Raw genomic sequence first — 23,716 nt, forward strand, 5'->3', positions numbered from 1 at the left:
GTTTGAGGTTTCGCTCAAGGCTTTATAATGTTTTAACATAAGACAACGACATAGATGATCCCTATTTAACACTTGAAGTTCACCAACACTGTCTTTAAATGAAACTTTTACCGAGTATTTTGCTCAGATCCGTGTTCTCCAGCTCTGGGTTGAGCTGCGCCAGCCGCCTGCGCTCCTCTTTGGTCCAGATGATGAATGCGTTCAGGGGCCTCCTGACCCTCTGCGGTGCGGGGCCACGCTTGGCCTCCGGGCTGGCGCAGCTGGAGTCCGAGTTGACGGAGAGCGGACTGGGAGGCCCGGAGCTCGGGCAGCGCGCCTCGTGCATCTGCTCTCCGTCCAGATCGTCGCCGTCCGCGCGCTTTGCGCAGAGCTGGAAGCGCGCGGGGTCCTGGCTGAAACGCATGGTTACCTGCGGGGATGAGCCGCAGGCCGCTGTCATGCTGTCAGGGCAGAGAGATGAATGACCGCTCCGTCAATGGCAGGATGGGAGGAGTGGAGTTAAAGGTGTGAAAACCAGGTGTTGCCTCAGGTCGATGAATTTACCCCTCAGGATTAATCAACTTCTAAAATGCTGAAAAGATCTCATGACGCGCTCATAAATTATGCATTCGTCGCCTGCCGCAATTGTTCGTCTGTCTGTTAGCAAAATATCTCATGAAGCATTGGATGGATTGTAGTGAAACTCCCTGTAAGTAATCGCTGATTGTGCATCTTCAAGATTACCTTTGGAGTCAACACGATTCAAGATGGCTCCCACAGCCAACTTATCTTTGCAAAACACCAAAGTCATTTTAACTTTGTCAAAGCTACAGATGTTGAGTTGAAATTTGGTGTGGTAGTAGCTGAGACTGATCCCCAGCGAATGTTCTGACTGCTACAAGCTCGAGCTAAGTCTTCAGAGTTTTGCCTTTAAATATTTGGAGTCCGCTCTTGTCTGTCTGTTAACAAAATATCTCATGAATCACAAAACGAATTTGAATGAAACTTTCAGAAAATAATTATTGGGTATACGGATGTAGCTGAATAAATTTTAAAGTCAGTTCAGTTCAAGATGGCCGTTACCGCTAGTCAGACTTATCAAACACAAAAATGGCACTGACTCAGTCAATTTTACAAAAAAAAAAAAAAAAAAAAAGAGCTAAAATTTAAGAGTTGTTTATATCTCAGGGTTTTCTGATCGTGACACCTCTATTGCATGCGATTGAGCATAATATTTAAAACTTTGACCAAAAGTTTCCATCATTTGTCATTTTACGATAATCTTAATCTAAAACTTTAGAAATTGCATGCATTTCCTATGAAAATGCAGTGTGAATGCTTATAGCTGAAGAACTTGCTGAAAAACAGCTATGGCTAAAAACATGCTGAAATGTAGCTGAAATGGATGAACAAGCCTAAATTAGCAGAAGAAAGCAGAAAGAACACGTATTTACTGAATTAGGTTTAAATAAGCAGTAAAGAGCACAAAAATAGGAAATTAGCTTAAAAAAAAGCTTAAATTAGCACACAGCTGAGATAGCTGAAAAGGCAGAAAGCAGCTTAAACTAGAAGGAAACGGAAAGAGCTGAAATGAGCTCCAAAAATGTGAAATTAGCTGAAAAAGCTAAATTTAGCATAACAGCTTAGTAGATGAAATGGCAGGAAAAGTTGAAACTAGCAGAAATCAGCTGAAACATAACAAGCTGAAATTAGCATAAATAAGTTAATTAGGCTGAAAGTAGCAGAAATGACCATGACAATTTTGAATTTATCAGGAAACAGTTGAAATGAGCTAAAAATTTTAAAAATATAGCTGAAAAGAACAAGCTTAAATTAGAAGAAGAAAGCAAAAAGAACATGTTTGCCCAATTAGGCTGAAAGAAGCAGAAATGAGCACAAAGAAGTGGAAATTATTGCTGAAATTAGCAAGAAACTGCTGAAAAGTATAGCTAAAAAAGCAGAAAGACACAAATTACCTGAAGGAAGCGGAGAGAGCACGTATTTGCTGAATTAAGCAGAAAAAAGTTGAAATAAGTGCAAAAAATGTGGAATTAGCCAAAAAAAGCTAAGATTAACATAAAAACAGCTAAATAGTAGAAAAAGCTGAAATGCATAAATAATCTGAAAGGAGCGTAACAAGCTAAAATTAACATAAAGACCTTAGAAGATGCATAAATAATGTTGTAGTTAGCTGAAATAATCTGAAAGGAGCACAAAACAGCTGAAAAAACATAATAAATTAGTTGAAAAAAGTTAAAATCTGCTCAAGGAAGCTGAAAGAAGCTGAAACAGAACCAAATGTGAAAGGAGCCGTAAAAGGTTGTAAAGAGATCTAAAGATTTGAAGGATGTAAAATGAGCTCAATTCAAATGAGAAAAAAAAAAATGGCAGAAAAGACTAAATATTTCAAAAAGCTAAAGTTGAAGCAATACAAAAAGTCATGCACCCTTCTGAATGAGCTGAACATTTTGATTTAGGATTTGTTGAAATAGCACAAAAATTGTGTAACGAGGAAAATGCTGAAAATGCACGGAAGACAAATGGATCACAATAGTGTGAATGCTTCATAAACATTCACACAATAATGGTATGAATGGCAGTGGGAGATATGCCTTCCTTCAAAGCATGCTATTGTTATTATTATAATTATTTTTATTTTTGACGTCACTCAAACAGCTTGTAAGGCAAAATGACTAAAATCTGTTGATTTTCCTCTGAAACAAATGTTGCCTTAAACTTTCAAACAGAAGTATTTTTATTTAGTTTGAAGCTTTTTATTTGAACTTTAATCGGATGCAATCTTTAAGCATGATTTACTCATCTGAAGCCCATTTAGAAAAAATACGCCCTTGCGTGCTGTAGAAAAACTCCAATCAATAAAACCTGAAGGCGCAGAGGAAGCTAAAGGATAAAAACACGTCAAAGTAAGCAGCACGTAGGGCTGGTTACTAATTACAACCATTATCAGTCATCCACTGTCTTTATCAAAGCACAATTTACCAAACTAAAAAAAGAAGCATGATCAAGGCGCGTTTTTTTACACAATTACCACGCAGAACAAAACCCCACCCTGATAGGCCTGATACAAAAGAAGGTGATGAGCTTAGGACGCTGAAACAAGAAAGAAATAACTTTGTCAGATTTATCTTGTTTTGGAGGAGAGGTGTGAATAAAATGAGGGAACAAAGTCTAAATGAGGACTTTAGGAAGTTCAGACTCACAGCAGGGGGATGCAACGATTTCAGTTTTATCTGAGAAGGTGTTTTTCACACGTCGCTGAGTTTATTTAAAACAAAACACCTTTAACAAATGCAAATGTGCTTATGAGCAGGCAAAAGGAGCGGAAAACTCTTAAGAGTTGAGCCTGCGCAGAAAAGGGATCTTAATATTTTGTTTACATTCAGCGCACACCCTCATTTCAGATAAGTATTCGCAGAACTACTGGAGCAAACTCTTTCACTGATGGGCTCAGCTTTGCAAAGAATACCTTTAAATGAGAAATATGAATCTAATCAAACATTGTTTATATCGAGCAGGATATTTACAGGATGTCTGTTTTTTTTTTTAGAATTAGAGCTTGACAACATCCACTGTGCCAAACCCCACTCTGCTGCTGCAAGAAGTACTAATGGAATTAATCAATTAGCCTGAAGGCCTCAGCGAGAGCATGAGCGTGAATCAAATGGGCTATAATACTAAACTGAAAGTCATGTGAGTGTTTGTGACAGCTGGGAAGACTCCTTGCACTTAACTTGTTATTCAACTCCTTTGCACCTTAACTCTCCTTTAATTTACCTAATTGTTGGTTGACCCTAATCTGAGGTGACAGCGAGGTGTATCAGTGCATTGTCTCATAACCAAACAAGCAGAGTGCTCTGGCTCAATGGGCACTGTAGTTTTCTGAATAGGGATTGTTCTCTGTGGCTTTCTGATCACAATGTGCCATTGTATTGGACAGAACTCATATATGGGACGCTCCTCTCCTTCCTCACTTTGGATCGGAGATGAGCAGCCTGGCACAGAAGAAGAGGAAGACTGAAGAGAGCAGGAGCTCAGCAGCTCTGGATGGAGTTTACGTCGCCGACGTGCAGAAATCTGTCGCGTTTATGGATATGCAACAGCAGGAGCTGAGACCTTCATTTGCTTTTTGCATGATGGATTCTGAGCAGATGACGCAGGACTTTTAATGTTGGCTCTTCTGAGACACGTTTCCAGGAGCAAATGTGGGAAAACTATCAAGGTGCAAACTAAAACTCTGATAGCCAAGCACCACCCCCCTTGAGCATCCTGTATTGTTCCATTCAGGTGTGAAGAGGACAGAAAACAGATGTCTCAGGCGGACGTGATATTTTACAGCTGCATTGTAAGGACCCAGCCTCCACCTCCGCTCCTCCGTCACACGTTTGAGCAGATTCAACACCAGGTACCTGAGTGTGAGCCTCCACACTCCCTGCGCAAACATCGCCCGGACCCGGCCCGCTGAGAGGATTACATTCACCCCCTGGTGAAGGCAGGCTTATAGCCTCATTACTGAACACAATGATGCCCACCCCCACACCACCACCACCACCTTCAGAGCGGAGATAACAGGCCGGTCTCAGCCAGATTTCAAACGTCGTTCAAACTCTGAACTTAAACCAGAAGTTCAGATTGTTTTAATAAAACATCTGCTGTTATAAACAATTAATATCTTACCTGTTGTAGATAGCTCTTTGAACGACATCATTTTGGAGTAACAGGGTTTGATCTGAGCAGATGGATGAGCTAATGACTCTAAACAATAGCAGTCTGAAAATAAATTCAAGGCGGCTGATAAAAACACTATTTCACAAACATTTTTATTGCCGTTTGTTTGGTAATAAAAAAGCACACAGAACTCTGGCTATTTGCAAGTCCAAATGGCAGCAGCAAAACTGATGATGTAAAGCGGTGGGCAACATTTTTTTTCCCCAAAGGGCCACATCAAGATGTTAAAAGCAATCAAAGGGCCACATAGAGAAGTGGAAAATAAATTTTCTTTATGACAAATGATCTAGAAGACCTTTTTCACACTGTTTCTTGTTGTAGCATAGTTAGCATGCTTTATAAAACATGTATTTCCCTTATCTTCTAGGAATATTAGCCATATTCTGTAAACTGGCTTTTGTGACAATATATTATACGTTAGCTTAACATGGCTTACATGTTATACATGTTAGCTTATCGTGTTATACACATTAGCTTAACATGTTATACATGTTAGCTTAACATGTTACACACAATAGCTTAATGTGTTATTCATGATAGCATAACATGTTATACATGTTAGCTTAGCATGTTATACACATTAGCTTAAATGTTATAAATGTTAGCTTAACATGTTATACACGTTAGCTTAACATGTTATATATGTTAGCTACATGTTACACACGTTAGCTTAACATGTTATACATGTTAGCTTAACATGTTATGCACATTAGCTTAACATTTTATATATGTTAGCGGAAATATGCAAAACAAATGTATATATTTGTGTTTCTAAGTCTTTAAGACTCAGTCTAGTTATGGAAATACGATGACTTAAAAATGTTTTTTTTTTTTTTAAAGTTTTGTGTAAGATGTTTAATTTAAATTTCCTTAAATCTCTTTTATAAATTGCAGTTTTTTTTAAACCAATGTTTTTTAGTAAAAAGTTTTTTTTTTCTTTAACTAAGGGTATTGGGGGCCTTATGGAGATCGTATAAAGGCCACTTTTGGCCCTCGGGCCAGAAGTTGCCCACGTCTGATGTAAAGGTTTCGTTCTCAGGAGCCACTGTGACTTTTTGAGACTGGAGTTGTTTGGGGTCTCAGCCCTACTTGAGCTAGCTCTTAGCTCATCAGTCCTGTCTGACTTGAACTCTGAGGTTGTTCAAAGATCTATCAAAGTAAAACATTGTTTATAAAGTTTCAACAGAATGTGACTTTAAAAGATATGAACTACCCCTTCAGTCATGTGGGGACAATGTTCAAATAAGAACGAGAGACTTTGTGACTGTATCTGTTCACTTTTACACTAAACAAGCACTCGTCATCATCAGCTGAGATTATTGATACACCATGTTACAATCTGCTCCTTCACAAATAAAAAATGTACATTTTCTCTTTGGTCGTTAAGTTTAATTTTTTTGTTTGTTTTGAAACAACCCAAGTTATCTAAAAATGTCACCTCGGACCATTGAACAATTCAAACTTAATCAAAAAGCAAACTTGTCCTTAAAGAAACATGATTGCATTAAATCAAGACAAGACTTTAAAACAGGACCGTTTTAGTTTTTGCCTCAGTAAAAGAACAAAGTTTCAGCTATCTGATACTAGCGTGTACATTTTTACACAGATCAGCTCTTATTTATCGAGAGCCACTGGTCTCCTCTACTGTAATCAGTTCAAAGCTCTGAAGCTTTTAAAGCGGCCCTATTCAGTGTAAATTAGGAATTGTATTCTGCACTGATAAGGCCCTTATCTGCGGAACTGAAGGGATCTTTCCAAGTGTTTTATTGTCCACACGACTGAGCCTTGTGTGTCAGGTCGTTGGGAACGCTTGTGATGTTCTCAGGTGAGTCGAAGAACCTGTCTTTGTCCTCTAAAAAGAGAAGGGAAAGGAGCACAACACTTGGCTGTCATTAGTTCTAATTATTAACTAAAACTTCCCTGAGACATCAGAGTTGGTCGTAAACGGCCTGTTCGAGGCAACAATCCACCCCACTGCAGCAAAGTTACCAACATTTAATTAAAAAGTGTGTGCCAATTTCTGCGTCTTTCAGCCATAGTGGGCACAATTGTCCACTTCCTTTGGGTCATTTAAGCTTCTTTCTACTATTTTAGCTTCTATTCAGCTGTTTTGGGCAAAATTCTGCTTTTTTCAGATCATTTCTGCTTCTTTCAGCCTCCACTTCCTTCTGCTAGTTTATACTTCTTTCGACTATGTTAGCAACTATTCAGCTGTTTCTTTGCTAATTTCACCTTTGTTAAGCTAATTTGGGCATTTTTGAGCTCGTTACTGCCTATTTAAACCGAATTCGGCAAATAAGTGTTTTTCTGCTAACTTAAGCTTGTTTCAGCTACATTTCAGCATGTTTTAAGCTAATTGCAGCTATTTTTCAGCAATATGTATTCACACTGCAGTTTTGCAGGAAATGCAGTTTCTCTGGTTATTAACTAAAACTTCCCTGAGACATGAGTGTTGGTCCTAAATGGCCTGTTCGAGGCAACAATCCACCCCTGCTGCAGCAAAGTTCCCAGCATTTAATTAAAAAGTACAAAATGGTAGATTTGGAGCACAACCTACAGACTGCCTTTTCAGACAAATAAACAACTAGATTCCTTTCTTCTCTTTAAAATGCAGCCCAACGTTGAAGTGGAGTGATGTTTGAGCCTCGGTCACTCCTTCTCTCTCCGCTGCTCGTCTGAGACCTGATACAAATTCAAAAGGATCTGCTGCTTTGAAGATAAGCGCTGCAGTTCTGCCATAAACAATGATTGTGCTGTTTCTTTCCTGCGGCGTGATTTATTTAAAGTATTATGCTGTAAGGATCTGGGCTGGTTTTTCCTGGTGGGGCCGGCTGTGTACTTGTGAAGCTTACTGGACACTTTAGATGCAGGAAAACACTCGAAAGCAAAGTCATCAAAGCAAAACCTTTGACATATCAAGTGGAATTTATAATGTTGGCTTTCATATAAACATAAAAGTCTGGCTCTAGTGTGGTGCATTTTCTTCTTGCAATCATGTATTAAGCATGGAATTGGGATGTGATGGAAACACGATGCCTTTATTATTGTTATTTGATTTAGAAATTCTGCAGCAATGCCTCTTCAGACAATATCCACGTTAACTATCAGGTTTTTATATTGTGTTGCTTAGTTTAAGATGATAAAAACGAAAAGATCAATCTTCCAGCTGTAATTGCTTGCTGCCAGAATCTTCTTCATACACCAGTTAGTCATGGAGTTCCTCAGGGTTCCGTGCTTGGACCAATACTTCTTTTTTTTTTTTTTTCATTTAGCCTTTATTTATACAGGTTAGTCTCATTGAGCCACGAGAACTCATTTTCAAGAGAGACCTGTTTAGGGAGCACATGGTGGGGGTTAAGGGCCTTGCTCATGGGCCCAGAGTGGGGCGAATGAGGGTGGGGGCAAGTGTGGGTGTTTCACCTACCCCACCCACAATTTTGATGTTGTCGGGGCCGGGGCATGAACCGGCGATCTTCGGATCACAAGCCCACCTCTCTAACCTCTGCGCCACCACTCCCCCCTCTTTACTTTATATATGCTTCCATTAGGTAAAGTTATTAAACAGCATGGGATAAATTTTCATTGTTATACTGATGATACACAATTACACTTGTCCATGAAACCCGATGACTCCAATCAGTTACTTAAGTTACAAGCATGTCTTAAAGGCATAAAAACATGGATGACCCTTAATTTCCTGCCTTTGAACACAGACAAGACTGAGGTTTTGGTTTTTGGATCTGAGCACCTTTAGGAATTAATTTTTCATTCGCCCTCCTTGGATGGCATTAATCTGTCCTCCAGCTCTAATGTTAAAAATCGTGTTATTTTTGATCAAGACATGTATTTTATACCCCGCATTAAAAACGTTACTAGAACTGCCTTCTTCCACCTGCGTAATATCACTAAAATTAGAAACATCTTATCAAAAAATGATGCAGAAAAACTTGTCCATGCATTTGTCACGTCTAGACTGGACTATTGTAATGTTTTATCATCAGGGTGTCCAAATACTTCTTTAAAACGTCTTCAGTTGATCCAAAATGCTGCTGCCAGTCTTAACTGGAGTTAGTGGGAGAGATCATATCTCTCCAGTTTTAGCTTCTCTCCATTGGCTCCGTCAAATCCAGAATAGAATTCAAAATCCTACTTCTAACCTACAAAGCTCTCAACAACCTAGCTCCATCTTATATTACTGATCTTATTGTTCCATATTTTCCTAACAGAGCACTTTGCTATCAGACTACAGGTTTACTCGTGGTTCCTAGGGTTTCCAAAAACAGAATGGGAGGCAGATCCTTCAGTTATCAGGCTCCTCTCTCTTGTGGAACCAACTTCATGGGCGGCTGTGGCTTGAGTGGTTAGAGCAGTCGTCCTCCAATGCGAGAGTCAGGGGTTCAAATCCACCAGCAGTCACATGCTGAAGTGTCCCTGGGCAAGACACTGAACCCCTCATAGCCTCTGATGTGTGTCCCATCAGTGTATGAATGTGATCTAAAGCACTGATTAGTCTCAATAGAATGATTTGTTCAATTAGATTTGTATAGATCTAGTGGAGTGCTGTATGAATGGGTAAAATGGCACAGATTGTAGTGTAAAGAGCTTTGAGTATATTGAAATAAAATAGAAAGGTGCTATATAAGTAGTCCATTTACCATTCCAGTTTCTGTCCGTGAGGCTGACACATTTTCCAGTTTTAAGACTTTAAGTTTCTTTTTGATAAATCCTATAGTTAGGGTCAGCTTGGGTTTCCTGAGCTGTCTTAGTTATGCTGCTATAATCTAAGACTACTGGAGGACAAACTGATCACATTTTTTCTCAATGCTACTGTCTTTACTTACTCTGCTCAACCTGTTTTGTATTTGTAATTATTTTTCTATCCTTAACATGTGTTTTTTTTTGTATTTCAGGTACACCTGCACCTATATCTGGACCTGCCATTCTGTGTTCGTCTGTTTCTCCTTCCTGTCCTCTCAAACCCAGCCGCTCAAAGCAGATGGCCGCTTGTCCTGAGCCTGGCTCTGCTGGAGGTTTCTTCCTTTTAAAAGGGAGTTTTTCCTTTCCACTGTGCTTGCTCAGGATGGGAGACTGCAACAAAGTGAAAGTTCAAGTGTCTGCTAGTTTCCTTAGATAAAGAACTTTACCAATTGGTTATTTTATGCATGTGAATGTTCCTGTACAGTGCCCTGAGACAACTTTGTTGTGATTTGGTGATATAAACTGAACTAATTCCTGTTGATAAGAATGGATTCACGAACCTTCATTTGTCTGTAAAACATAACTAGGCAGGGTGATACGATGGCGTTGGCTTGTGACTCTACTGTAACAAAGGGGGTTGAGATAAGTGGCGGGGGGGGGGGGGGGGGGAGATATGGATCATTTGAATGTCCACACCAGGATACAGCTGCCGATGACTAATTCCAAACTCCCCTTCTAGGGCCTAGGCAAACCATGTCACAAGTAACACACATCGCCAGGCATCTGTTTCCTGTTTTCCTTCTTTGAGTTATCTTATTTTCCTCATTTCCCCCTCACCTGTTAGTTCATGTTCAAGCAGCACGAGCCGCTTGTGCTGACACGAGGCCGAACAAAAACACTTGTTCAGAGTCGCTCATAAAAGGGGAGAAATGAGTTTAATTAGTGATTTTCAAGATAAAGTTTATTCTTATTACCCTCAGTACTGTTTCAGAAAATAAAATAGCAATGTAGCGCATTCAAGTCGCACTAACAAACAGGGACTCTCACCTATGAACTGTAATATTTTAACAGTTTCTCATCAGTCGGTTTCAGGATCTTCTTTTCCGGCATGTTAACAACCCAGCCTGGAGAAAGGCCAAAGAAGAGCTGTCGAACATCCTTCCTCATGGCCAGCATGTGAAACAGTTCATCCTTTGAAATATCTGGCAACACATAGCCGTACTTCTGTGCCAGGGCATGCCGGGCCTGCTGGATTTCTTCCGCATCGGCTAAATAACCTCGGTTTTCAGCACTGACGTAGTACGGGACCATGTTCTCCCCGGGCAGCATTCGCTTCGGGATCGGTTGTCCCCTCATGAAGAACGCGATAGGTTTGATGAGGATCCCTGTGGAGATGAGAACAGATTCTCAGGCACTTCTTCAAAAAACCTAAAAAGCCAAAACCTGAAAATCACTAGTTACCAAGACTTATGGGATCGTAGAAACTGGTCGTGATGACGCCTCCGTTCCGTTCAATAGCAGCTATGGCTCCTTCGGACGCTCTCTGAACCTCGATGTTGATTTTCGCTGCAAAAATGTCGGCTCCCTGAAAGAAAAAGAAACACGTTTCTGTTAGGAAAGAGTTAAAGCACCAGCAGCAAAGAAGCATTTTCATTTGTGTAAACACGATCATGTGCTGCCACCTGCTGGTGGGAGTTCATCCAGAAACTAGAAGTGTCTCATTATTAACTTCTCTAACAAATATAACAAAAACAACTCAACTTTCAGTGTTTAAAAAAATGTTTTTATGTTGTTCTGCTCAGTGACGCAAACAAAAACTCACATTTACCCCCATTGCTGGCACAATAGAAAACACATTTCATATTTACTTGTGATTAGTGGAATATAAAAAAAAATTGTTTCAAAATTTAAAAAAGTGTAAAGACAACACTACCAGCTTAACTTTGTTCTAGAAATTACAGCGAGAAAATTACAGCCGCAATGTGTCCTTATTCTTATTTCCCTAATTGGCTGACTTATTATTAGGCTCCCTTTCTAATTACACACATATTTACTAATATGATACCTTGTCAGCAGCTCTTTTTTGTCAGGAGACTCCGCAACAATAATAGAAATTAAACCATATGATACATTTGATATTTGAGATCGTCATCTAAAAACGTTGAACTGTATCGAAGACCTTCAATGAGTCAACTCTGAATGCTTTCACGAACACTCGCTCGAAAACTCAATTCAGCTATTTTTCTCACATCCGTTCCGCCCTCTCTCATATACAGGTCCTTCTCAAAAAATTAGCATATTGTGATAAAGGTCATTATTTTCCATAATGTAATGATAAAAATGAAACTTTCATATATTTCACATTCATTGCACACCGACTGAAATATTTCAGGTCTTTAATTGTTTTAATACTGATGATTATGGCATACAGCTCATGAAAACCCAAAATGCCTGTCCCAAAAAATTAGCATATCATGAAAAGGTTCTCTAAACAAGCTATTAACCTAACCATCTGAATCAACGACGTAACTCTAAACACCTGCAAAAGATTCCCGAGGCTTTTAAAAACTCCCAGCCTTGTTCATTACTCAAAACCGCAATCGTGGGTAAGACTGCCGACCTGACTGCTGTCCAGAAGGCCATCATTGACACCCTCAAGCAAGAGGGTAAGACACAGAAAGAAATTGCTGAACGAATAGGCTGTTCCCAGAGTGCTGTATCAAGGCACCTCAGTGGGAAGTCTGTGGGAAGGGAAAAGTGTGGCAGAAAACGCTGCACAACGAGAAGAGGTGACCGGACCCTGAGGAGGATTGTGGAGAAGGGCCGATTCCAGACCTTGGGGGACCTGCGGAAGCAGTGGACTGAGTCTGGAGTAGAAACATCCAGAGCCACCGTGCACAGGCGTGTGCAGGAAATGGGCTACAGGTGCTGCATTCCCCAGGTCAAGCCACTTTTGAACAAGAGACTGCGTCAGAAGCATCTCGCCTGGGACTGCTGCTGAGTGGTCCAAAGTTATGTTCTCTGATTACAGTAAATTTTGCATTTCCTTCGGAAATCAAGGTCCCAGAGTCTGGAGGAAGAGAGGAGACACAGAATTCACATTGCTTGAGGTCCAGTGTCAAGTTTCCACAGTCACTGGGGTTTCATGTCATCTGCTGGTGTTGGTCCACTGTGTTTTATCAAGGGCAGGGTCAATGCAGCTAGCTGTCAGGAGATTTTGGAGCACTTCATGCTTCCATCTGCTGACAAGCTTTATGGAGATGAAGATTTCATTTTTCAGCACGACCTGGCACATGCTCACAGTGCCAAAACCAGTGGTAAATGGTTTACTGACCATGGTATTACTGTGCTCAATTGGCCTGCCAACTCTCCTGACCTGAACCCCATAGAGAACCTGTGGGATATTGTGAAGAGAAAGTTGAGAGACACAAGACCCAACACTCTGGATGAGCTTAAGGCTGCTATCGAAGCATCCTGGGCCTCCATAACACCTCAGCAGTGCCACAGGCTGATTGCCTCCATGCCACGCCGCATTGAAGCAGGCATTCATGCAAAAGGATTCCCGACCAAGTATTGAGTGCATAACTGAACATGATTATTTGAAGGTTGGCGTTTTTTGTATTAAAAACACTTGTCTTTCATTGGTGGGATGAAATATGCTAATTTTTTGGGACAGGCATTTTGGGTTTTCATGAGCTGTATGCCATAATCATCAGTATTAAAACAATTAAAGACCTGAAATATTTCAGTTGGTGTGCAATGAATCTGAAATATAAGAAAGTTTCATTTTTATCATTACATTATGGAAAATAATGACCTTTATCACAATATGCTAATTTTTTGAGAAGGACCTGTATACAGTTATGTTGTTTATTTTACATAAGAGAAAAAAAAAAGACAGTCATAATTTTCCCACTTGATCAGAATTTAACGGACTACTTATATATCTTCTTTCTATCAGATCAAGACACTCAAAGTACTTTACACTACAATCTGTGTCCTCATTTACCCATTCATACAGCACTCTACTACATCTATACAAAGAATAATCAGTGCTTTATCGCATTCATACGCCGATGGGACACTCATCGGAGGCAGTGAGGGGTTCAGCGTCTTGCCCGGGGACACTTCAGCATGTGACTGCTGGTGGAATCGAACCCCCAACGCTTGCATTGGAGGACGACTGCCCTAACCACTCAGCCACAGCTGCACCCTACTGAGAAATGATGTCCTCCCACAGTTTACTGAGTGAGCTGAAGATCACCTCATCGACAAGCTGGACTCCGTAGTCCCTCTTCATAGGTTGGATCGTCACACCTCTGGCATTGACCAGCTGGGTCAGGTCTATAGGCTGAGTTGGGTCGACTCGGCCCAGATCGATCAGGTACTGGAGCCGTTTCAGAGTCAGAGGATGGTACTGTGGACGCAGACTGGGAAGGAAGAATAAAACCACAGGTGACTATAATATGAATTATTATTATGAAATATTTTACTAAGATTATATGCACTGTCTCTAGTTCTGCTGCAATGCAAACTGAACTGACATGTATTTTAAACAGAAACCAACAACTTCTGTTTGCAACTGTATCAGCATGGTAGCAACTTTTAAACCCCGGATCTGTTTAAATAGTGGCAATAACACTACCTTCCCCTCTGCCTAGCATCAGAAGACCGTGATGTTTTACCTGTGTCCTTCATTGAAACCGTATTTTGGTATGATCAAATAAAATGGAGTCTGCCCCCCCTCGAAGCCCAGCCGGGGTCTGGTCCCCCTCTGCCGTGATCCTTTGTGACCTCGACCGCTCTTGTTGCCTCCGTGCTGTCCTCTGCCCCTCCGTTTTTCCTGCACCATCACACCTTGTTTATTCAAACATCTCACAGACTCTGCCCGCATCTGTTTTCATTCAGCTAGCCATGTTAGCACGAGCGCTAACGTAGCTCAATGAAGGAGACGAGTTCGAACTTACCAACTTCTTGGATCCTGGTTCCGGTCGCAGGTTCGCTAAAGTGATTCTCGGCAGATTCTGCAAAACATCCAACGCTTTGCCGCCGGTTTTTTTAGTGCAAGACATGTTTTTTGTCGCTCACATGTCAAAGTTAGCGAATCAAGGACATAAAGGTCACGTGGGATGAAGACAGCGGAAGTACTTGTGACGCTGAGAAGTTTCAAAATAAAGGCATGAAATATTATGAAGAAAATAAATATTATGAAAAGCTTTAAGTTCAGTTTATTTATATAGCGCCAAGTCACAACAGAAGTCGTCTCAGTGCACAGAACAAAAACATTAATATATATAAAAATATGTTAACACCATTAATCTGAGGAGCAGACTGCTTTGAATTTGACCATTGTAGAACACTCATCTTCAGCAAGCATGAAGGCGACAGTGGAAAGGAAAAACTCCCACATGACGAAGAAACCTTTAGCAGAACCAGGCTCAGAACAAGCCTTCTTTTGTCTGTCTAAACCGGTCTCGCCCTGTGATGGAATTGCGACCCCTCCAGAGTGTACCCCGCCCCTCACACAGTGATTGCTGGACATTGGCACCGGCGACCCCTGTGACCCAAAATGGAAGAAGCGCGTAAAAAGATAATGGATGGATGGCTCATTGGGATTTATCTGTATAAATAAATGTTGAATGAAAAAAGTGTCCACCTGCTTTGACCTAACAATGTATAAATGGCATTGCTATACTCTAAAGGCACTACTGTATTATTAAAATAAAACTTTTAAACTTGGGATCATTTTAATTTGGCCTGCTTTAAAGTTTTTGTAGATTATGATTGTGTTACAACTGGCATTTATATTATTCATAAACAACTGCAGCCAGTTGCAGCCTCGAATTCAGGAGGAGCAGTGCGATTTTCATCCTGGTTAGGATGCCTCCTGGACGTCTCCCTGGTGAGGTGTTCTGGACACGTCCCACCGGGAGGAGACCCAGAGGAAGACGCACGACACGCTGGAGGGACTATGTTTCTCGGCTGGCCTGGGAATGCCTTGGGATTCCTCCGGAGAAGCTGGCCCAAGTGGCTGGGGAGAGGGAAGTCTGGGCCTCCCTACTTAAGCTGCTACCCCAGCGACCCGACCCCGGATAAGCAGGAAAAAAATGGATGGATGGAACTGGAGCCAGTGTTGTCTGTTTAAATTTATAGGATCATTTTTGACAGAAAAAAAAACAAAACAAATTCAATATAATATTGAATAATATATAATAATATACATAAACTCGTTGGGTAAAAAAATGACAAAATGACGATGAACTAATATACAGTAATTTGTAAATTTAGGTAAAAAGCCAAATATATGGTGGAGTGAGGACAGAGGACAGATGAAAGTGGATGAATTGCTGTAGCGACCCCTGAAGAGGAAACAACCGAAAGAAGAAGATAAAAAACAAAATAAAGAAATTGCCTTTTCAAATTGTGTAGACATTTGAGCAATTTACGCGACAATATTAAAATCACGTCAAAACATACAGCAACAACTAACAAACAATAAAACCAAAGAGCAGCAGCAACAAGTATGATGTGAAAGGTTGCGTCACAGAAGCATCAGTACTTTAAATATTACTAATTGTTACAATGAGATTTTTACACTAAGGTGAGTGCAGAAACAAACAAACAAAAACCAACAAAGACAAACAAATAAAATTAAAGTGCATAATGTAAATACATTAATTCTCTGTGGATATTGTCAATTATTTTAAGTATTTTATTGAATTTTTTCATGCATATAAATCAAAACAGTAACAAATGCTGTAGCAATAATTAAAAGGAATATACTATTGCAATTTTTTATGTTCTTTTTTTATAGTTTTTGTTTATTAGAATAATTTTATTGAAAATAGACTTTGTAGGACTTCTATTACCTGTCTAAAACAAAACTTATCAAAATAATTATCATTTGAAACCAAAATGTGTGAAAAGTCCAAGTTTTTGTATATTTAAACTTTGCATAATATGTTGGCAATTTCTCCAAATATCAAAATACTTTAAAATGTGTTTAGAAATCCCTGAAATAAAGTTTTTGGATCCTAACCTATAACTTTGAATACATTAAAATGTAATTTTATTATCTTTAGTGGAATAAAACTCGTCGTTTGGCTTAATATTTATACATTTTAATGTGTTTTGCGATTTCTGTCGAGGATTTAGCTGGCCTCAAAGCAGTTTAAATTGACATTTCATTTAACCAATGAGCGACTGGAATATGTTAGCGGCGATAACGGTAGCCAATCACATGGCTTGGGAGGTGGGACTACAAAGCTTCCTGTCGCAGCTGGCGTGCTAGCTGTTTCTGGAAGACAGCGCTACGGTTTTGTTGTCTGAAAATTAAACTTCTAGAAGGAGATTTGGTTTCAAGCGTGTCCGCAGAAGTCGGGGAAGCTTTGACCGTCTGTCTGACTTTGTTCTTCGGTTGTTATACATTGGGAAGCCTTAATCCCGGCGTGATATTGTTGTTAGCTTAGAGGAGCTAACTTGTCCAGCTGCCTCAGCGCTGTATGTGCGGCAACAACATGTCAGCTCCTTTACCTGCCATCGTGCCTGCTGCCAGGAAAGCCACCGCGGCGGTGAGTTATCATGACACTTCAGAGCTATACATTATTATTTAAAGTTAGCTCAAACACAACTGTTGGCATTAAAAGTCGCTTTTTAATTTCTGACACCTGTCAATGTTTACCTGCTCTTTACAGGTCATATTTCTGCATGGCCTCGGTGACACGGGGTATGCAAATGACTCTTTTTTTATTTATTTTTTTTAGATTCATAATTATTAGTGTGTGTCTACCTTTAAAGATAATTTTACTGTATCAAATTTGACAGGCATGGCTGGGCAGAGGCTTTTGCAGGCATCAGGATACCACATGTGAAATACATCTGTCCTCACTCGTAAGTTTGCAAAAGGTTTTAAAGTCTGCAAGCAGATTAAACATTCAAGGCTCTGTCAGGCTTTGAGTATAATTTGCACTGAATGATGCAAATGTGATTAAACTTGAGTTTTAGTGCCGTTTGGTCACGTTATAATGTTCTTGTTCACAGCCCCACTATGCCTGTTTCTTTAAACATGAGGATGTCCATGCCTTCTTGGTGAGCGTCGCAGCTTAAATGCATATTTTACAGTGATTTATTTGACTTGCGCACATTATCGATGCTTAATTTCTGACTTATAGGTTCGATATTTATGGGCTGAGTCCAGACGCAGACGAAGATGAGGCTGGCATCAAGAGAGCATCAGAGAACAGTGAGTCTGAGCAACATACTGCGCACGTGTTCCTTTTGTAACTACGCATAGTTGTTTTTTTTACATTTAGTTTTTAAATTCACTCTGCAGTCAAAGCCTTGATAGATCAAGAAGTGAAGAATGGAATACCTTCACACAGAATTATCCTGGGTGGATTTTCTCAGGTATGTGAGGCGTCTTTTGCATACGAGGTGTTATTTAACAGGACTGTGGTTTGCATGGTGCATTAAAAGATGTACACATTTCAGTTTGTGTTTCGGGGTAAAAAGTATTCTTTTACAAAGCTTACTTACCACCCAAACAAATCCTTGAATCTGAGGTCAACAGCATGGTGTTTGGCAAGCTAATTTAACCGCTAGCTTTTAGGTAGGAATAATAAAGGGATTTATTAAGTGTGACACTTCACCACCTTAATACGAAATACGCAACTGTTCTTTTTGCTATTACCATATTTTTCGGACTATAAGGCGCATTAAGCGAATCAAAACAGTCAGACAAGTCAAACTTTATTCAACTCATTCACAGTAAACACATAAAATAGGTTCGAGGTCAGTAAGCACAACCAGAATTAATACATAAGGCGCACTGTCAGTTTTTGAGAACATGAAAGAGTTATGCGCCTTAAAGTCTGAATAATACGGCAGTAGTTTGTCAGCAGGAAATGAGGATACCTACTTCTTATGCTTCAAACCCAGTAACTAGTTTACTTCAGTCCAGTTTATAACTGTCTTTAAGAAAAAATTGTATTCTTTTGTGCATATTTATTAAAAAAGTATATTTTTTTTGTCCCATTTTAATATTGTACAGAAGAAAAGTGGATGAGGAGCACTTGCTTTGGAACAAATATTAGACGGCTGCGATGTTAAAGGAAAACACAGCATTTAAGGAGTTATAAAGCCAGTTTTAGTTCAGCAGTACACGTATGTGCATATATTAGAGGTTTTAAAGGACCCTCTTGTGTGCAGACCGTTTCATGCTTGTTGTTTCTGTGGGAATCTGTAGTGAATTGTCTGAGAGAAGGACTTGGTTTGTTGTTCCAGGGTGGAGCATTGTCTCTTTACACAGCTTTGACAACTCAGCAGAAGCTCGCTGGCGTGGTCGCTCTAAGCTGCTGGCTTCCCCTCCGCAAATCCTTCCCTCAGGTAGATCAGAAAACGACACGGATATCTGCCCCTCTGCAAGTTTATGACGCATTCAGCGAACATGAATGGCAACTATCAGTTTGTTGGAACATTTTAATTGCTTAAAAATACCTCTTTGTATTTTATTTTCCTAAAACTGTTTCTGTATTGGAATCACGCTGCGGCAATATTCAGCAGGCAGCCTTTTATAATCGGATCATAAGAATAATCCTAATCTCTTCTGTTCTCAGGCGGCTACTAACGGCGCCAACAAGGACATGCATGTCCTGCAGTGCCACGGGGATGCCGACCCCCTGGTCCCGTTCACATTCGGCACCCAGACGGCAGAGAAGCTGAAAGCTCTCATCAACCCTGTAAATATCACCTTCAAGCCGTATCGAGGTCTGCCTCACAGTGCCTGTCCTGAGGTCAGCATGCAGACACACGCTTCACTGTGCACCTCGTTCGGTTTGGAGTTTCATTCTGTTCATTTGTTCTTGTGCAGGAAATGATCGATATCAAGAGGTTTATAGAGAGGCAGCTTCCTGCTATCAGCAACGAATGAACAAAGAATAATCACCTGCTCACTTTTATCCGAGTCCGTGGACCTCGACGTCAGCAAGGCGAGGTGGACTCAGGAGTTACGTGACAGTAAACCCACGCTGCTACTTTATAGATTCCGAAAGACTGGAGCCGTTAGCCTGAAGGGCGCGATTGAAACATTGCTGCGTTCGACCTGGAGCCACATTCTGCTCTCAGTGTTACTGTAGGCGAACTTTAGCTGCTTGATTGTAAAGCCTGTTCCACTGAGACAAGCCATTTTTGCAGGACTTGTATGTATTATAATAATCAGGGCTATAATTTCTGCCTTCTCACAATAAATGGCATGTTAATAGTTAGTAGTGTTTAAATAAGTTTATTTGTTAGTGTATTGCCCATTTAATTAAGAAGTTCAGCTTTCAGCTACCAAAATGTGCTTTATTTCTGAATTTTTGCTTTAAAAAAATATTAGAATTTCGTTTTTAATTGCTCTTTTTTTTTTTTTTGCCCAAGTTTAATGGAAAGGTAGGATAATGATAGAAAATATTTGTAATTCCTGTAAACGAGTGCAAAAAATATTACTCATGTTAAATAAGGTGGTAAATCTCCTAATATTCATGAGAAATGACAGCAAAAAAACGTGATTGTGCTTTATTTAATTTGTGAGAATTCAAATAGCTATTTCACACATTTTTTTGTTTTTAATACATAAAATATATCGGTGTCCATGGTCATGTATTTCAGTGTTCTTCCCTGTTTTCATTCAAATTGAATATATAACTAGTGTCACAGTATTGAAACACAGACGAGATGGATTTCCTGGTATCGGCTCATCAGGTGGTAAAAACGTTTTGATCTTTGAGAAGAGCTGAAAGCACCAGCGTGTGAAGTCACTGTCGCACCGTTTCACGTCAGACCAAGAGGTGCTTGTGGAGGTGGTGGTATTCCAAGGCACTTTCCTTTCTTCCTGTTACATTTTAAATAAATCCTACTGGTTCCTACAAGAACTGGATATGCATTAAGGCTCACTTCATACCTAAATACAAATGCAGTGCTCACAGGTACATGCGTTCCCTCGTTGGACAAGGTAGAAAAGTGCAATGTTAAGCGCTAGGGAATATATTTATATATATGTATATATAAAAATATAGATTTTTTTTTTTTTTTTTAACAAACGCAGTAACTGATGCTGAACCTAGCTTTTGTTCTTGGTTGCTCTGTGGGGTTTCTAAGCTAATCGTGGGTAAATAAACAGCAGTCAGCAGCTGGCTAAAGACTGCTTTTAAGGAGTGTTCATTTTCCTGTCTTTGTCTTTAAATAGCAGGATTCCAACAAGAACACAAAACTCCTTATTTATATATATATATATATATAAATAATATATATATATATATATACATAAATAGTGTGTGTGTGGGATGCATGCGCCAGAAAGCTGTGTGTGGCAGAGGAGAGTCTATGGTTCGGCCAGAGGAGGCGGCTCCTCCAGGCTCTTCATCAGATCCATGTACGCAGACGAGTTTATGAAGCGAGGGTACGAGTCTCTCTGCATCAGCGTGTAGATCTGCTGCTGAGCGTCCTCGAACGTGTGCGAGGTCGGCTCCAACATGTTGCGGTTGATCACTTCTCGAACGCGGGAATCCAAACTCACCTAGAGGGAAAGCAGAATGAAGGGTCAACGCTCTTTGTTCGCATTTTGTACATGAGGTGGAAGGGAATTGTGTACTCAAGGTCCCAGTTACACCCAAAATTAGCGAAAATATACAGTATAAAGACATAGAAGATATATATATATATATATAATATATATAAAAAAAATCTATATATTTAAAAAAAATGTATATATAAAGAGTAGTGAAGTTCCACTTAACACATTAAGTTTGCAAATGATATAATAAAACTTGATTTTGGGAAAACTCAAAACAGAAGAGGTTTGCCTAAACATCTTAAACATTTTCACATTTTGAGTAAATGAACTAATTTTCTGGATTAGTTTTTGGCTAACTTAAAATATTGATTCCTGCTCGAAGAAGAAATGGTTCAGTTCTGATCAGCAGGGAGTTACAATTACTCTGAGCGTGCAACTGATAAGGGATAGAGCTTTAGAAGTGAGGTTCTATGGAAAATTATGAGCAACAAATATCTTATCTGTTGTAGATGTCTCTTCGAACACCGCCTGGTTTAGAGATGGGATTTAATTCTTACTATATCAATGTGTGAAGGGCTAGTAGGGCCACGGTGGACTGCTGTCTCAATCAAGCTATGTTCCAGCAGGAAGTGCTACAGCTAACTGCTGCTGTAAATATGTTTGCAGATGACCATAACTAATGTGAAATCAAGAGGTGTAAAACATTCATGAAACCACAGCTGCTGTGAAATGTTTGAGCTTGAATTAGCCGTTAGCTCCTCAGTCCAGTCAGAATTAAACTCATCTCTCCAGAGTGAGTCGGTTCAAAAAGCTCTACATTAACTCATTTACTGTGTTTTATTATTTATTTTATGATCTTATATCTCTGATACTCTGTTTTTCCCGCTCTCTCAAACTCACCTCCTCTCCGATTCAGTTGTTTTTATTTCGTTCGGACTCGTCGTTTCTGTTCAGTGATTCCTCCTGACTTGTGACCTTGTTCCTCTCTACTTCAAGTTGTTTGTTCTGGTTGATCTAATTGGTTTCTAAAACCCAACAACTCATTTTTATTTACTAATAAGTGGTTACTAAAGCATGGCATCATGATGACTAATTATATTGTTCAAAAATATGTTTTTTTTTTCTCAAATCAATGAAAATTCCCAGAATGCCTGATCCATATTCTGGTAAAATCAGTGACGGTCAGTCCTGACATTACAGCGGCTGAACCCACATGAATCTGTCTGATGGCTGACTAATCATTTTCCTAATGAGTTTGCCTCTAAATTTAGCTGCATGTCTCAGACTCCTGTCCTCGGTGCCCTCACCTCTTTAGGGGAAAGAATGGAGATGAAGTCCTCGTATATTTGCCGGACCTTCTCCTCCACCACAGTCTTGTTGGTCTCTTTTTTGAGCTCCTCGCAGGCGAGCCAGAACATCATGTTCTCTTCGCTGAACTCTGTCCTCAGGAACTGCCTGAAGCAGCTCCGTCCAGCTGCGCTTTTCATCACCTTTTCAAACGACAGTGCCCAGGAGCAAGCGTCTTCCAGAGTGGGCTTCGGGCTGGGAAGTACAAGAATATTTAGCTTTCATGAGATTGTCAAAGATTCTGTGTACATTTAGGGAGTTAAAATACCTTTCTTCACAATTTGAGTTTCCTTCTGACCTGGGCTCAAACATAGATCTTTGTATAGCTTCGTCCTCACTCCTAACAGTCAAACTGGAGGGAAAAATATAAAGTGCATTAATTTGTCGTCTTTAAATCTTTATTTTAAGAGTTCATTATCAGGATGACATTTTGAACACTTGCAAGCTGTAGCTGAGTTCATAAAATTACATTGGTGTCTTTATATGTTGACTTATTTAATTGCAAATGTAACTAGAGAAATTGCATATCCTGCAAAAATGCTGTGACTACTTATTGCTAAATTGGCTAAAAATATGCTGAAATGTAGCTGAAATGAAGAAGTAGCAGAAGCAAGCAGGAAAACAGATATTTGCTGGATTAGGTTTAAATAGACATAAATGAGCACAGAAATTAGCTAAAAAAAAGCAGAAATTAGCAAAAAATAGCTGAAATGTAGCTGAAAAGGCAGAAAGAAGCTTAAACTACCAGAATGAAGTGGAAAGAACTGAAATGAGTTTAAAAAAAGGCGGAATTAGCTGAAAAAGCAAAAATTAGCATAAAAACATCTAAATAGTAGCTGAAATAGAAAAAAAGTGGAAATGAGCATAACAAGCTGAAATTAGCATAAAGAAGTTAATTAGCCTGAAAGTAGCAGAAATTATCAGGAAAAACTTAAATTTATCTGAAAACAGCTGAAATTAGCTAAAAATGCTTTAAAAATAGCTGAAAAGTTACAAGCTTAAAGTAGCATAACAAAAGCAGAAAGAACACATTTGCTCAAATGGTCTGAAAGAAGCAGAAATGAGCACAGAAAATAGAAAATGTCTGAAAAAAGATGAAATTGGCAACAAAAAAAAAAAAAGCTGAAAAGTAGCTAAAAGGGCAGAAAGAAGCTAAAATTACCAGAAGGAAGTAGGGAGAGCACATTTTTGCTGAATTAGCCTGAAACAAGTTGACACAAGTGCAAAAAAATGTGGCATCAACTGAACAAGCTTAAATTAGCATAAAACAATTAAATGGTAGCTGAAATAGAAAAAGCTGAAATTAGCAGAAAGAAGTTAGAAGAAAACAAAGTCCATGCTCAATAATCCAGGTATACAATCCAACATTTTTCAGTCAGGTCATCTGGACAGTTT

At 39.6% G+C, this 23,716-nt stretch overlaps 4 protein-coding genes across 4 annotated transcripts in view; 1 reads left to right on the forward strand and 3 right to left on the reverse strand.

Moving 5' to 3' along the window:
* The window catches only part of sox32 (SRY-box transcription factor 32), a 1,532-nt gene extending 1,093 nt beyond the window's left edge, over nucleotides 1-439 (reverse strand). Inside the window, exon 1 of the mRNA XM_037693915.1 lies at nucleotides 112-439. Within this exon, the coding sequence (XP_037549843.1) occupies nucleotides 112-439 (328 nt within the window). The remainder of the gene's footprint in view (nucleotides 1-111) is intronic.
* A 9,955-nt stretch (nucleotides 440-10,394) lies between these two features.
* Nucleotides 10,395-14,572, reverse strand: mrpl15 (mitochondrial ribosomal protein L15). Its single transcript, XM_037694498.1, has 5 exons — nucleotides 14,391-14,572; nucleotides 14,109-14,266; nucleotides 13,688-13,853; nucleotides 10,885-11,008; nucleotides 10,395-10,808 (listed from the first exon to the last, which is right to left on the reverse strand). Exons 1-5 carry the CDS (start codon nucleotides 14,493-14,495, stop codon nucleotides 10,471-10,473), a joined length of 891 nt encoding a protein of 296 aa, XP_037550426.1. The 5' UTR covers nucleotides 14,496-14,572; the 3' UTR covers nucleotides 10,395-10,470.
* Nucleotides 14,573-16,680: 2,108 nt separating this feature from the next.
* lypla1 (lysophospholipase 1) lies at nucleotides 16,681-20,034 on the forward strand. The gene is made up of 9 exons (XM_037694110.1): nucleotides 16,681-16,994; nucleotides 17,118-17,149; nucleotides 17,248-17,313; nucleotides 17,464-17,511; nucleotides 17,595-17,665; nucleotides 17,756-17,829; nucleotides 18,706-18,807; nucleotides 19,038-19,214; nucleotides 19,292-20,034. Exons 1-9 carry the CDS (start codon nucleotides 16,926-16,928, stop codon nucleotides 19,349-19,351), a joined length of 699 nt encoding a protein of 232 aa, XP_037550038.1. The 5' UTR covers nucleotides 16,681-16,925; the 3' UTR covers nucleotides 19,352-20,034.
* Nucleotides 20,035-20,717: 683 nt separating this feature from the next.
* LOC119426546 (regulator of G-protein signaling 20) overlaps nucleotides 20,718-23,716 on the reverse strand; it is an 8,080-nt gene continuing 5,081 nt past the window's right edge. Inside the window, exons 3-5 of the mRNA XM_037694111.1 lie at nucleotides 22,590-22,673; nucleotides 22,282-22,516; nucleotides 20,718-20,977 (exon numbers count right to left, since the gene is read on the reverse strand). Of these exons, the coding sequence (XP_037550039.1) occupies nucleotides 20,783-20,977; nucleotides 22,282-22,516; nucleotides 22,590-22,673 (514 nt within the window). The 3' untranslated portion in view covers nucleotides 20,718-20,782. The remainder of the gene's footprint in view (nucleotides 20,978-22,281; nucleotides 22,517-22,589; nucleotides 22,674-23,716) is intronic.

This window comes from Nematolebias whitei, chromosome 20 (genome assembly GCF_014905685.2).
Source record: "Nematolebias whitei isolate Nwh7 chromosome 20, NemWhi1, whole genome shotgun sequence".
NCBI lineage: Eukaryota > Metazoa > Chordata > Actinopteri > Cyprinodontiformes > Rivulidae > Nematolebias > Nematolebias whitei.

What these genes read in the sequence shown, in the direction of transcription:
- mrpl15 (XM_037694498.1), bottom strand. Translation starts at nt 14,495, where the DNA reads ATGTCTTGCACTAAAAAAACCGGCGGCAAAGCGTTGGATGTTTTGCAG. An exon ending in AACCAGGATCCAAGAAGTTG is followed by an intron (nt 14,267 to 14,390) that starts GTAAGTTCGAAC and finishes GTGATGGTGCAG; the next exon opens with GAAAAACGGAGGGGCAGAGG. An exon ending in GGTTTCAATGAAGGACACAG is followed by an intron (nt 13,854 to 14,108) that starts GTAAAACATCAC and finishes CTTCCTTCCCAG; the next exon opens with TCTGCGTCCACAGTACCATC.
- lypla1 (XM_037694110.1), top strand. Translation starts at nt 16,926, where the DNA reads ATGTGCGGCAACAACATGTCAGCTCCTTTACCTGCCATCGTGCCTGCT. An exon ending in AGGATGTCCATGCCTTCTTG is followed by an intron (nt 17,512 to 17,594) that starts GTGAGCGTCGCA and finishes TCTGACTTATAG; the next exon opens with GTTCGATATTTATGGGCTGA. An exon ending in CTCACAGTGCCTGTCCTGAG is followed by an intron (nt 19,215 to 19,291) that starts GTCAGCATGCAG and finishes GTTCTTGTGCAG; the next exon opens with GAAATGATCGATATCAAGAG.